A 15,404-nucleotide genomic window follows, 5' to 3' on the forward strand; every position below is an offset into this window, starting at 1 on the left:
AGTATCTCGTATACTATACACACAATTTATTTTATAAATAAGGGAACTCTTATATAACATATGATCAGTCTTTTAAAGAAATTATTTTTTACAAACGAATAGAAGAACCTCTTCAAATGGCAACCTTAATTATCGTATATCGAAATTGAAATGCAAGATGAACTGAATTTTTATATAGAAATATTTGTTGAATTACTCTATATTTATTGAAGTTTTGATGAATGCTTGTTTAGGCTTAATATTCCCTTCCAATCGTAGATTGCTCGCGTATTCAGTTTATATTTCACAACTCGTTACCATATAAACGGTTATAAATCATTTATTTTTCCTTTCTTTATACAGACGTTTAAGACTGAAGGGTTGCTTAATTACCAGTATTAAATTACCGGAGAATAAATCTTTGGCAGAAATTATTTTGTAATAAATTTATTCACTTTGCATAACTCGTTGACATAAATCAAACGATAACGACTTTATCACTATCGACTGGTTTAACAGCCGCTCCTTTAACACTGCTTCGTTCAATCTCGTATGAGTAATTACTATTACTACTAATCATTTCTGCTTGCACTGTATGTGCAACTTTGTTCAAATGTTTTTATTGATACTGACTAAATGAAAATGGCATTTTCTTGTTCTAAACTGTATTATGAGTAATCAGTTGTTATAATTATTAATATGTTAAAAAAGAGTAAAGTATTAATAAATTTCATACAATATCCAATATAAGTAAAAAAAATTCTAAATAATATAGATATAAAATATATTCGAACTAACATTTAACGCATTTTACTTTAGAAATGATATTTAGAAAGGTAACAAAAAAGCTTAAAAACCTAAGAAAATACATATAAATTTTTCTATCTCTCTTATTATTGTTTACTAATTGATTTGTGGCTAAGCGTAATACGTTTGCGTAATAGTAACGCATAGTTCTATTATGAATAGTAACGAAGGATGAGGTGTAACTGAAATAAATACCACAAGTATGTAGCAGTGTATGAGCGTGTATTTGACAGTGTTTTTTTCTCTCTCGTACGGCGGCACACATTATTAGAATTCGCAGTACGTACGCGATTTAAGTTGGAATGTTATATTATTGCTAGTTGCTCCAGGCGTGCTGCACTCGTAGTAACGAGCTGCTTTACAACGGAACCAGCATTCTCGATACGATTAATACTAGAGAATCGTAAACGGTTCGAAAACGATTTCGTTTAGCTCAGATGCCGGAGGTCGTTGGACATCGACCAGATAATGGCCTTGTTCGGTCTTTCTCATAGAAAAATCTGAGTTCTTGACTTATTGGCCGATGTCCAACGTCCGCCGCCCATGGAAACGCAATTTCCGATTTCCCTCGACGCGTGTACGAGCGAAGCACGTCCGGGATACATCGACACATCGATTTTAGTGGGTAACAGGTGGGTCTCTATATTACAACGCGAATTACAATGTAGAATAACATTATCATCATCATCGTCGTCGTCGTTCGTTATACAACAATCATCGTAATAATTATTATCATCGTTTCATCGCAATCGATCATCGCGGTGTGCTTAAGACAAATCAGTATTAAATATCTTACATACACATCATCTTCCATATATATATTTATACTTTACCTTTTTTTTTCTTTATTCATTATATATACTATCTATCTATAGGGTAGTCAGATTCATCTCTCGTGTTTCATTCGTTTCTTTATATCCTTTTTTGCCGTTCGCGTTTGTAGATTGTGAGAAAGTAAAAAAAAAAAAAGAAACAAAGGAGGGATTGATAGGTTGCTTCGGTGCTCGAGGTCAAGGCACGCGTCAACGACAGGAAACTCGACGAATGTTTTTTTGTGCTATTTTCGCGTCATTAAAAATACTACTTGTTTTCTTTTCTTAAATTGCTTCTTAAAATGCTAAACGCAACTAGATACTCGTGTCGCTCCGAAATATCGAAATATGATCGTAGAAAAAATGTGTGAAGTTTCGTAATATAAAAACTAAATGCCAAGTGACTTGACATCGAGCAAACTCATGATTCTAAGGAAGTACGCTCGTCGAGAATCGTTACGCGCTTTCCCGCAATGTACGTCGATTCTTTGCTCGCTGTTCGATGCAATAGAACAGGAATAGAAGAAATTTTCACGCATAAATATCCGTTCTTTTAGTACCGCTTCTAATTGCTGCAAACATCGCCGCGATTCTCGACGCAGTGTTACGTGACGCTACGCTTACACATACAAAACGAGTAGGTTAATTTTTACTGGTGGAGTTACAATATCATATTACAATACAATATTTATTTTTTTTTTCTTTCTTCCTTAATGGTCAACAGCTGGCATTTTTTATTCTGTTTCGCGCGCGAAATTTTATCGTACTTAGCTTGCACGCGCCACGCACCGATAGATGAAACTGTGAAATAAAACGATGTAGAAATAGCATTTTCCTAATTTTATTGTTATCATACTTTCGTTGCTTCGAAATACAATACAATAAAATTAATGGCGCATCAAACTTGATCGATAAGAAAAGCCACGAAAAAGGCGTCAGAGAAAACGCAACTGATAAAGTAATTTCACGTGTTTATGTTCAGCTACATTTTCAATTCATCAAACGGAGCGTGGCATTTCTACGAACAATTTGCTGTCTACTTTTTTTTTTCTTTTTAGCGACACGTACAAACACCATTCGGGGTGGAAATAGGGCCTCTACGCACTGCCACTCGTACGAAAATGAAATTAACTAATCAGGTATTGAGTATTTTCGGATTTAAGACTGATAACGTAAAGATAGAAGGTGAGAAGAAAATAAGTACAACAATGAGAATGATATCGAATATGGTTACTTAAAATATCGTGAATATGAATAGAAATATCGTTTCCATAATTATTTACGTCAAATAAAAAAGAAATTGCATTGAAACGTCACACGTCCGCTAAACAAAAGATAATATTCTACATATTATACAATAACAAATAAACCGATTTCGATTAATTTATCTTGAAGTATTAAAACGCGTTCTCCAAGAAGAAAAAGAGGAATGAATAAAATGATGACTTCGTACGAAAATTCATGAGCGATAATGAAAAAAACGAAAAAGCCATGAAATTGGCGATAAGTAAAATAAGAGAGAGCAGCGCACATTTCCGTACATATACGAGGAAAAGGTGTTCTCGGGCGGTTTGGTTTTCGTACTATCTAAACATGATTTCAATAAATAAGCTACCTAGGGAGCGAGTTCTTTTTGGGAAAAAGGGGTAGACGCTCCTCACGTGGCAAATCTGCGAAAACGAATGAATCAGGGATGGCTCCATGCGACTTTATTTCGTACTTTAAATTACGGTGTACACGAGCGGTTGTCACCGATTTAGAAAAGCACACAGGAGGTAAAGCTACACGGAAAGAATTCTCACGAGGCCGAGGAACGCTACCCTTTGATTCTTTTCGTCGAGTCGCCACCGCTTCATATACTCGTGTACCTAACCTAGTAATACAGTCTGCGATAGCGTCCTAAGGATTAACTTCATTAACGATCATATAATATATTACACGCAGTCACACGCGTTCAGAGGCAAATACGTACGCACGCCAAAATGCACACAAATAATTAAGCTCGTACACGAACACGCAGTTTAAGCCGATACTCTCAGTAATTATTTCACTCTCATTCCTATCAGAAAATAGATTTTCTGTATGAATTACACCCGTTCGACGCGATGAAAACCACATCGAAAGTAATAATCATATTCATTATTTCAAATACATGTATAAAATACTCAGAGATCCTGTTATTATTTGTCCATTACGTTGTCCAACGACTGTTTTCTGAATAGAGTTTACGAAAAATATATATACACTATCGCGTATATTGCTCTCCTGAAATTACTGCATACCGATTCTCTGTTTAAGAAAGTCTCTCTGTTCGTTTGTGTGTATGTGTGTGCGTTCCGAGTAGTCGACTTTCACGCACGCGTGTATATCTTCTGCTTTTCTTATATTTTTCTTTTGTATAAATAATATCGATTAGAATAAAAGGTAAAAAACGGTCAGGTGAATGGAGCAGCCGTTGATAAAGTAGCGATTCGAAAACGACTGCAACGCGAGCTTCGACATCAACGCGACGGTGAGAACTGCGTGTACGTCGCGAGCACGCACGCACGCACACATTATTCATACACGCAGGCAGGCAGGCACGCATGCACGCACGCACGCTACATTAGGCGGCGTAATTAGCACAGCGAGCGAGAGAGTCTTGCGCAGCGTGAGCTCTACTGCGCGAGCACGCCAGAGAGTTACACCTTTTCAGCGCGTCTCTATACCGGAAATATTTCCTTCCTGGACAAATTCCATCGTCACGAATAAACACGCGATCCGAAAGTATAATTATCGTTCCATTAAATTCCGATGATCGACATCGAGAGAAACGTTACGGCTAATCAACGTGATTCACTTTCGATTTATTTTCGATTAAACCCGATCGCCTTTTATTAAATCCAACCTACGTACACTCGACATGCAATCACGAGATCGTAGAATCGTTTAAGTTCGAAATTTATACCGAAGAAAATAATTCCATAGACGTATGCTGTTCGTGCATCTCTCCGCGCATCTATTGCGGTTTGTGACAGCGCTTGAAGCACGGTAGCTATCCGATTGCGCAACGATTTAGGCCGATCGCGCGCAACATATTCATCCATCGCTAAATCGACTGATCCTAGACTTTCCGACGAATTCGCATTTTTTTTTCTTTTTTTTTTTTTTTAATTTTTCTTCGAAACTTTAGCTATTTCTCGTATAGTTTCGTACGCGGAACTTTGGATTATTAAACGAGACAACGAGAACGATCGATAATCGATGAAAATGAAAGAAACAGTACGCCGTTGACCGACGACTGCCAACTAATCGTATCAAAAATTTAGCGATGGAACGAAAGGGGGGAGAAATTATGATATCGTGCATACTTGCCTGAAAGGATTCAGTCGGGGCAAGTGTGAAATGGAATTTAACGACGCATAACGAAAGCTCTAGCCAACAAGACTGTCATCCTGCAAGTTGGTACGCTCGTGTCTTGCGAACAATTTTTCGTTGTTGCTCGTCTCTTCTGTGCAGCGAAATTGCGGTTGGTCGATAATTGTTGTACGCAAGCGAGCAGGAGACACACGAGGCGAGCTTAGCTTTGTTCGTTGCGATCAATCGAGGCGCGTGCTTCGAGCCGCGTTTCACGTGGTGCCGCGTGGTGGGTTCCTGAAATCTCGACCGTACGTTCCACCAGCGTATTTGGCAGTCTGATCTCAGGTTCTCACAGGTGTAAATGAGGCAGTCTTGATCGGCGAGCCAGTGCGCGGCTCAATACTTGTTGGCCTCGAAGAGAGGACTCTCGAGCCGTCTTCGCGGTGCAGAGACCTTCTCGCCGGGACGCTTCCAACTTCGATTCGGGTGTCGATAACGATGCGTCGTATGAACGATCTCCCTCGTACTGTCGGCCTGCAACAGGGAGTTCTTCGTGGCCCTCATCACGGGCGACGGTTTCCTCGATACCACGTAAGGATCCCGTGGGTCCATTCCGCCCATGTCCGCGTTCACCAAGCTGTTGTGGTGATCGATGTCGGCGTGAGGATTGTACTTGATGAAATTGAAGCACTCCTGTCGACCACGATGGTTCTTCATCGGTTTGCCAAACTTGTTAAAGCCCAGATACCGCGAGCTATCTACGACGCTTCTGTATGTCAGATACGAGCCGTTGTAGTCCTCGTAGAACTGACACATGGGACCCTTTTGCTTCTTAGGCTGGAAACAAAATAATAGACTCTTTTCATACTTGTATTTCTGATGCCATATATAGGCTTGCAAATGTATTTGGACACTTTTAGACGTCATTTATGAATATATTATCTTTGCAATAAGTAAAGTATTTTTGTGGCTCAGGTAATATATATGTTGCAAAAAATAGGCAAGTATTTAGCTACTTCTGAATGATAATCTATACCGGAACTTCATTTATTTCAATTTATCAGAGAAAAGAGAAACAGTTCACGTGTATGATTGAAATTCATATAATAGGTGTTTACTTATTTTAAGTTTAATGGCGAGAAATTTATTTAATCGAGCAGTCGTTAAAATTTTGTTCTAAAACGAACGGAGTTATGGAGTCTTTCTATAAATATACTTTGTTAATAATCTCTTAAAATAATAATAGCAAAAACCGTTGTATTCTAACTGCCAGAAACACATTAATGATTGAAATCATTCATATTTTCACTCGCAAATTACACTTTTAGCGAAGATGTTTTCTAGGTAGCCACTGGTAAAGGGATAATATGAGCGATGAATATAAACGTCTGAACCGTACAATCCGGTGCATTTACTAATGCCTATAAATTTACTCGCTCTTTCATGTTGATGAAATATGTCTACTAATTGGTAGGCAAGTAATTACCAGGCCGATGGGTTTCCATCGCTTGTTGAAGCAAATGTATCGCTGGCTTTTCTCCGCGAAGATGTACAACTTCCTACTGAAGTCCTCGGACTGAGTCGTAAGTTTTTCTGTAACATTAAACGCAAAGACAAATTCAATTATCAAACTGAATAAATTACACAATATAAACTGATGAATATTACTATGAATCAATTAGTTAATATAAATTTTCGATCGATCAGGATGAATTACATATAATGTAATTCCTTTTGCAAATTCCTAGAATCACTTCAAAATCACGAAATAACTAACTATTCATTTGGAAATTATAGATTTACAGCCGTATACTTTCGAAGATTTGGACAATTTTCTCTAAAATGTACAAATAAAAGCTTCTTTCTCTTTCATTATATACTTTTTCATATACTTTTCATATCATTGGTCGTTGGCGGTTCTAGTGTTAAACTACTCATCTCCACAATTCAATATCTGCATATCTTAAATATAAAATAAAACAATAGCCATTAACGAATTATGAATTTCCAAAAGATTCAGTTAAAACTATCTCGCGTTAACTTCATGAACGACGTCGCGTTGAAGAGGCAAACGAGTAACCTAAGGAAAACTAATGGAGTTTATAAAATCAGGCGAAGGCATTAGTTATCGGGGACAAACCGCAGGATACAGGAGGTAAACCGTTTTGTGCGTTCGGTATGCGAGCTGGCATATTTCCGAGAAGAGACCTCGTCGAGGTTTATAGCGCGAGTTGTACCTACATCGATGCTCAGAGACCCTCTTCCAGGCACTCTTCGGCACTGAGAAAGGAAGAAAAGGTTGGCTAAGCTTGCCGCCGAGGCTAGTTGGTGCTAATGAAGGAGGCACAGACCGACCGGTGTGTACTTTGCCACTTAGCGGGTCCTGTCGTGCCTCGACCCCGAACCGTGCACGTTGCGCTATGCTTGCTGCAACGGCGTGTCTCCCTTTTTCTTTCGCACCAGCTATTACGAAATTCTGCCGACCCGAGAAGTAGGCGTCCTTTGTTCCGGATAACCAAAGAAAAGAAAAAAGGGCTGGCTTACAGGTGCACAACCGACGCTTTCGAGCTTACCATTTGGAAGAACAGAATGCTTGTGAAACGGTTGTACCACGAATATCGTGCTTGTAACGGGATTATTTTATTTGTGCACCTTCAGAGAGATTTCACTGCATGATATATTCCCCAGGGTCATTTTTTTACAGTATGCTATGCTATTGTTAGGTATAACAATGTTTCTAGAATAAAGTGTTCCATGAATTGAAAAAATAATAATTGCCTGAGTTCTTGTCGTTATCTTCATATCTGTGGAAAGTAATACGATGACTTTAAGAAATTTGTACGAATCGATCACATGAAAGTATTTTTGAAGAGAAGAAGATATTTTGTAAGGCAGAATTTAAGTTTAGTAATTTTGTGCATTCGATATTTATAATATTTATTAGATATTTGTATAATATTCAGACTTATGAAATGATTGTATAATAAGTGTAACTGGTATACAGAGTGCAGAGAATTAATATTTAAAATTGTTAGTTTTATTTATTTCTTCTTTTAGATATTAGTAGTAGTAACTAGACGCGAGAGTCTCCATCTTGAAAGAAGAAGATGAGCAACTTTCAAGAATGTATGTAATGGGGTTGTGCACGTTGCTTAGTTCACAGTGATAATGTAGATGGAAACTGTTTTCGCAAACATTTTAGCAAGAATTAAACAGAAACTAAGTGGATGCTTGATAACTGTTAAGAAAAGTTTTATAACGAATGAACGGAAAGAACGAAGCAAGATACACATCGCTATTCGAAGTTGATGAAGTCAATGATAGACATCGATATAGGAATTTAGTTAAATTCGAAAATATGTAAGAAATATCTTGTCTATTTTCTTTAATTAATTGTTTGCAGTGGCCAGTATAATAAATTATTATTACCAACTCGGTTGAAACTAAGATTGAGTCTTATAATTTTTAGAAAAGGTAGCTTCGTTTTAAAAATGTTACTAGTTGGGGTTAATAGTTATCAAACGTTTGATCAATATTTTTGAGTCATTCTCTATAGATAAAAAATCTAAATTATAGTCTAATATTTCCCAAATCAAAATATGTTCATACATAAAGGAAGTTCATATGATTTACCCGCATTAGCTTAATTTCCCGACGTCAAAAATAATAAATTTTCGCTGCCGTTATGAGACGGGGTTTCTTAATTGATAGACGCTTGACGATATAAAATATGATGTCATGATTATGAGTTTTTCTGGCTTCTTTGTTTGCGGGCCATATGAGAATGGGTATAAGCATCATACGTAGAGAAAAGGAAGGAGGTAAGTCTGCAGGGTGGCCCATTTGCTGGAGCCTCGTTAAATTCAAGTGGTTCTCGTCGGGTACCTTCCCAACATCGAAATCAAGAATGTCCCCGAACTGCCTCGTAAAGTCCTTCTTTCTCTCTACTAGCTCGCCTCTCTTTCCCTCCTTCGTTTTCCTTTTACATTTCGTTTTCTCTCACCGCCTCCTACCAGTCTTCAGGAACCAGAAAAAGCACGAGAGGACTTAATCGGAGACTGTTCTCCGGCAAACCTACCGTGCTCTATACTCCGCGCCAATTAATTGTGCCACTTTTCTTAATTAATTGAATTCACCTTTCAGCGGATGTCTATCGCGACAACATCCCTCTTAGTCAGCGGGTCAATTTGTTCTTTTCTCAGCTACTAAATTTACCTTATCTAAGTAAACGAAAATTCTTCTCTCCGTGATTAACGTTTATAAGTCAAGTGTGTCTCGGTAATATTAATATATTATATTTGTGATAATTAACAAAGAACGATAATTCAATTAAGAATTGAATGCAGTAATTCTCGAAAACATTTGAACGTTTACTATGGAACATTTTTATGAATATCTTATTTTTGTTATACGAAACTTTTTGAAATTTCATTAGGATCGTAATGAGACAAAATTATCGTGATTACATTGGTAAAGTTTAGAATTAATTTGAAGATGTATTTATATAGGAATTATACATTAATTAGAGTAAACATACATTTAGTAAATATTTCGTATATTGCGTAAATAACGGTTGATACAAAGTACAGCCCAGTTCATTTAACAATATCATTTGACCCGCGAAACAGGACAAACTTAATATCCGACGTTCTAAAGGTGATTGAATTGGTTCAATTTGTTACCAGGGCCATAAAAATATCGAAATAATGTTATCAACGGCTCATAATAAAGCTGAATATCGTTGTTTTCTTCGAACTTGATAAAAAGTTTCACGAAAATATATTGCATTAAGCATCGTTTAAGCCGCTATCGAATCGGAAATTACCCGAACTGCCAGTTAAAAATAGTTCCGTGAAATCGACGAATACGGAAATATAATGGGCATTATCAGCGATAAAGTTCCGTCACAAGTACGGCAAAACAAGTTTGGAACTATCGCCAGAATTTTTCCTCCTGTTCCGTTTCGCGACGTCCGCTTTCCAATATGAAACACGATGTGTATGTACCTGCGTGGTAGCAGCGGAGAAAAGTATGACGATAACAACCTGACACTAATACCACTAACTCCGGAGACGATATATGTATGCTGTTTGCTCGTTCCAGTTAGCCATTACCAAACTCCTATACTTCCGATACCTAGTCGCCGTCGAAGCAATCGGCGACGAAACTTCGACGGTTCGTTTTGATATGATGCTTATCGTTATCAAATAAGGGAAGTGAGATCGTTCCGGCGCGGCGCAACGTTCCTCGGGACAGTGACGACTGTATGCGTTTGTTAGTAACTTGCCAGACGTACGATGACTCGAGACAGGCGTCACCGACACACTGATTGCAATGTTTTGTCTAACCAACTGCTAAGTAATCTCTCTTCTCCTTGAAAGCTTGTCAACCAAGTTTCGCGTGCAACTCGAAGCATATCTTGTAGTTCCGAGGAAATTGTGCGAAGATATGGGTGGCATTGAACGTTCAATTCTATCATAAGTAGTTCTTTTCTTCGTACGTATCAAATATTATTTCTGATGTATAGTTAAAGAAGTTATTCATGAAAATTAGAAATGGAGAACGCGAGAACTAAAAAATATTGTGAAAATGAATCTTTTATTTTGAAATAGATAATTTATTGAAATAAAGAGACGGGATAGGTGTGGTCATTATTAACCATTTTATATACACGTACCTAGATATAATAGATATAGCGTTGTTTTCCAACAAATGTTACAAAAGTCAATCAATTTTCATTGATATTTTGAGATTTTTAGTTTTTTAAATAATGTTTCGAAACATTGCTCCTTATAATACTAAAATATTGAAAATATTAAAATATTACTTATCGTAATAATTATATTGACATAAAACTTCCCCAACTTTCATCTTTGAATCTAGTAGGCTCTTTTCGATTATGTTATATTAAAATCCTCCTAGGTAGGTAATAACGAAACAAAATAAAAGTATATAAGATATAGTCCATTAAACAAATGGATTTATTTAAAAGAATAAAGAAAATTTATAAAAATTACCATCTATACAATCGATAGTTTATAATCTTAAGCCCGATATACATATAATATCATATAAGGCGATCAGGCAGAGGGTTGAAGATGCAGCAAGTAAATGTTGCGTTTCGCTTCGAACCTCTGTCTTCCGTTCTCCAAGTATTCCCTTCTCCCTCACTCTTGTTTCCTCTGATCGGAGCCGCCACGAGATTAGAGGCTGCCAAATGAATTAAAAGCCAATTTTAATCAAAAGCGGGCACCGGCTTTTAGGCACGATTACCGCCGATAATAACTGGTAGGATGGGCCCAGCGCATAAGTGGGAAAGAGCGAGACAGAAGGAAAGAAGAATGGATCCCATATATTACTTCTACGTGCTCTTCGCGATACAGGAACCGATTCTCTGTTCGTTATAGGTTCGCAACTAATAGCTTTTTTCTATAGGAACCCTTGTACCCCCGAATCTTCGTTCATCGGAAATGTCTTTCGTTTGTTACAAAGAAATTCTGCCATTATAACCGATCGTAAAATACAAAAGAAACAAAATATACAAAAATCCTAAGGTATCGACGAAATTGAAAATCGATTAAGAAAAATTTCGATATTTTTTCACGAGATAAATAATTGCTTGAGAACCACTGCAGCGCCACAATTTCGCGGCGTCGGCGTTATGAAAGCTATAATATGACGCGAAAGCGAGCAGGCCGGTACCGACCGCGTAAGCAGAGGAAAAAAGTGCAAAAGAAGGAAAAAACGCGGTTATAACCGCGGTTCTTGTTATAAGCCTGGCACGTATAATAGCGTTCCTGTCGTTAACACCTAAACGCACGATTGGCCGATACACGGGATCGTCCTCCTCGGCCAGAAGCATCCGCCGTGAACGCACGAGATTACAACGGCACGCAAATGAGAAGAATACATATAGATACCGGTTGTCCCAGTGCTGGTCAAAACTATGACAGGTGAAACCCTGATTTGCTCGACTGACGCGATAATCACAGCTCTCCACGACTAGAATAATTAAATTCCAACCTGAACGAACGCCGCTGCGGTTGTTATCTCTCTTTCTTCGTTTTCCAATAGAGTTCATTTTCTCTTTCCATTCTCGTAGATTTCTTCTTCGTTTCAAAGTTTCACTACGTGAAAGATATCGTAACTGTTGGAGATGCTGCTAGTCATTTAAGAAAATTGGAGTTCGTAGCGCGATTAAGGTTGTTTAATGTGATAAAAATGTTATGGAGATCGATGTAATTACGACTATTATACGGATCGGGGAATGTCACTCTGCTTTTCAATCGGATAATAACGAGTTAGTAATTATTATTTGTCTTAACGCCGATAATAGTTATTATCGAATTATATTTGACACGCGTAGATTACGCGTTTTCAGTATACGGTTAGTGTTTATCGTTGATTGTAATTATCGTTTTGAATATAGTTGTTGGTTCATTGAACAGATATGTTACGTATCAAATACTTACTAGGTATTAGAAATATGAAATCAACTGATAAATTCATATCAATTTGCCATTTTTTATCTGCAATTTTAATTACGTTATCGCATCTTCAATCGTATTATTTTACTTAAATCAGTATTTAAATCAATTTATTGGAAAGCACAAACCTAATTTCAGAAAATTCTCATACTTGCTAACGATGGCTATTGTGATACTCTAATTCAAGTTTCACAGATATTTTAAAATAGAATTTTTACATAAAGTAGATCTTTATTCGTCGGTTTATTCATAAGTAAGGAAGCTACAGAGACAGCGATAGCCACTCATAAACTATTCCTCATAATTATCCAACTTACAAAACGATGCAATATTCTCAAAACCGAGGTACCTAATTAGCGACAAGTATGCAAAGAAGCAATTTTCCACGCGAGGTTAATTATCTTTCGTATCCGCCGACGCAGGAGGAATTCGCGAAGCCGCTAGCCGGCAGTTAAAGTCCAAAGCTTCAAGGTCGCTCTCACGGTGTCTGAAACTCTCGTGCAGCGCGAGTCGAGTCGGTTCATTTCACGAATGGAGCTTGAGTAATCGTCGGTCCGGAGAGCCTCGTTGTCGAGAGTAAAGTGCCGAGAGAGGTAGGAGATACGGAGTAACAGAAGGAAAAGGTGGAGGCAGTGCAGCAGCAACGGCAGCAACGGCAGCGGTGGCAGCAGGAGACGAAAGAGGTGGAAAAAGAAGGAAGAGGTGGACGAAGGTGATGGATCTCGGGGAGGTGCAGACGCGGCGCAGCGTGCGGCGCGAAAACTGGCTCCTCTGTTTGCACAAGCCTTCTTCCCTCCTTTCAGACCTTCCTTTTCTCCCCTACTTCGTTTCTGAGAGTCAGAAAAGGAGCCGCCTCGCGCTCACGCCGCGGATAGGGCGGACAGCTTGTTCGTGCCTTCGAATACCTTTAGAAATTCCAAGATACCGCGAAATCATATTCGCAACGGTGATTACGACTGTGCCTCTGTTGCAGAGTTGGGAAGTATTCGAATGTTTTCGAATAGATATTCATTTAAGATAATTGATCTAGTAAATTCATTGTAGAGGAATATTTCATCCGCATAATTATTCCTCATGCTTAACAAATTATTCTCTCTATTTATTCGAATAATTATACGGTAATCAATAGAATAGTGAAAATAGTTGTTTGTTTCCACTACTATCCTAAGAATTATAAAACCAAAATAAAGAAATTTGAAAAACTAATTTATAATACAATTATATACAAAGTCTAAGCGACCAAATTAAGGATTCAACTGTTTCTGGATTTGAGTACATAATTTGCTTCGAGTAAATCGTTCACTCTAAAATGTTTCATTCAATTCCAACGAACTGCTTTCTTCGTCACTGCAAGTTATTTTCTTTCTTAACACATTTACGATGTGATACGATTTTGGAATAATTAGTCGTGAAATTACTTGTCCATACGTCCCGATAAGCAAGGAACGATAAATTTCCTTCGTAAGGAATTGCTGCGGTATTAAGACTACAAATTTTTCTCTCTAGCTGCTATTAATATCTTAAACTGAATTCCTAGGGGAATGACCATGAACTGTGGTGCAGGCATGACGACGATAGTCCTAATAAATAACCATAAAAAGGAATTCGTCTGGACAGAGCCAGTGACGAGATAGATAGCGTCTAGTCGAAAACAATCGCGACAAAACGAGGCAACGGAACCGCTTTGCTTTAACTTGATTTCGTAGCTTTTCCTTTGGTGTAGGTTAACATACTTCGCGGAAATCGAGTTCGGTTATTAGTTCGTAAAGATAAAAGCGGAGATCGGATGGGACCCACGATGGCGCTTGGTAGCGAAAGCGAACGAGATAAGGCCCTGACCTTAGGTCGATCGATAAGAATCCCTATAAATTCAGATCTTTACTGCTCCAGCTTTAGACTTTTATTTCTTCGAAGGAGTATCTACTATTAATCTATCGTTCGGAATCCTCATTGGTCTAGAGAACTATCGATCGGAAGAGATAACGTCACGGTCGAGTGCCTCGTGTCAGCCAACTGTACGATTCGATTCAATTAACCAATCGACCTATCCTGTGTACAATGACTGCACACGTTGCGACGATGAATTTATTCGAAAGCCGTTTAAATGCTGGTGTCGCGTGACTGCTCTCGTTTCCAATCGTTATCGATAAATTTTATTATACTCGATCGATCCATGAATAAGACTTCCAATTCTACATGCCTTTCACTAGTTTATCATCTTAGTTAGCATATACATGTTGCTGATACGCTTCGACTGCGATTATTATTCTTTCAATGGACACGTTGATTTACTAAACCGTAAATGTAGATCGACTATTAGCGTAACAGCTAAAATTATTGTCTCCGCGATATGATATGACATTACAAATACGAAGTTAAAGATTTATTTAGGCGTGGTTTTAAGAAATTATTGACTAGTAGATTGCAGGTGTCTACGCAAAGTCGCAGTGTCTATTCATATCCTTATGAATACAATTAAAGGAATAGAACATATAAATGGAGAAAATTTCTATACCAAATTCAACTTGAATCGAGTAAATAAATAGAGAAAATTTCTATATAGTAAATTCGATGTAATCAAAGTTATCAAATAGAGGAAAATCTTTGTATCAAATTAAACTTAATTTAGTTTAATTTGTGATTATAAAACTAAATGAAATTAAATATGGCATAAAAACTTTTCTTAATTATATGCTCACTACTCTATTCAGATGTAATAAGTTTATCGTTTCTCACACGATAAAATGAAAAGAAGATTCGTAGAATAAGTCGAATGTTTAAAATGCAAGATAATTGATCTTCTGGTAAAGTAGCATGATTCATAAAAATCCTACTTACGGTAAGGGGCATTATGATCATCGCGTCCCAGGGCCTTGATCGTGCGGCCAGTTACGGTAACATTGCCGCTGCTGCAAGTCGAATAGAGACTCACGGAGCGCACCATCGCCGGCACCGCCCCGCACATCACCACCTGCAACCG

At 37.7% G+C, this 15,404-nt stretch overlaps 1 protein-coding gene across 3 annotated transcripts in view; it reads right to left on the reverse strand.

The window, feature by feature from the left end:
• Positions 1-991: 991 nt before the first annotated feature.
• The window catches only part of LOC117209013, a 127,895-nt gene continuing 113,482 nt past the window's right edge, over positions 992-15,404 (reverse strand). For all 3 annotated transcript variants that reach the window (XM_033450565.1, XM_033450564.1, XM_033450567.1), the window contains exons 3-5: positions 15,263-15,395; positions 6,424-6,530; positions 992-5,774 (exon numbers count right to left, since the gene is read on the reverse strand). In XM_033450565.1, coding sequence (XP_033306456.1) covers positions 5,334-5,774; positions 6,424-6,530; positions 15,263-15,395 — 681 coding nt within the window. In that variant the 3' untranslated portion in view covers positions 992-5,333. The remainder of the gene's footprint in view (positions 5,775-6,423; positions 6,531-15,262; positions 15,396-15,404) is intronic.

The sequence above is a fragment of the Bombus bifarius genome, unplaced genomic scaffold, assembly GCF_011952205.1.
Source record: "Bombus bifarius isolate JDL3187 unplaced genomic scaffold, Bbif_JDL3187 scf7180000008165, whole genome shotgun sequence".
NCBI classification, from domain to species: domain Eukaryota; kingdom Metazoa; phylum Arthropoda; class Insecta; order Hymenoptera; family Apidae; genus Bombus; species Bombus bifarius.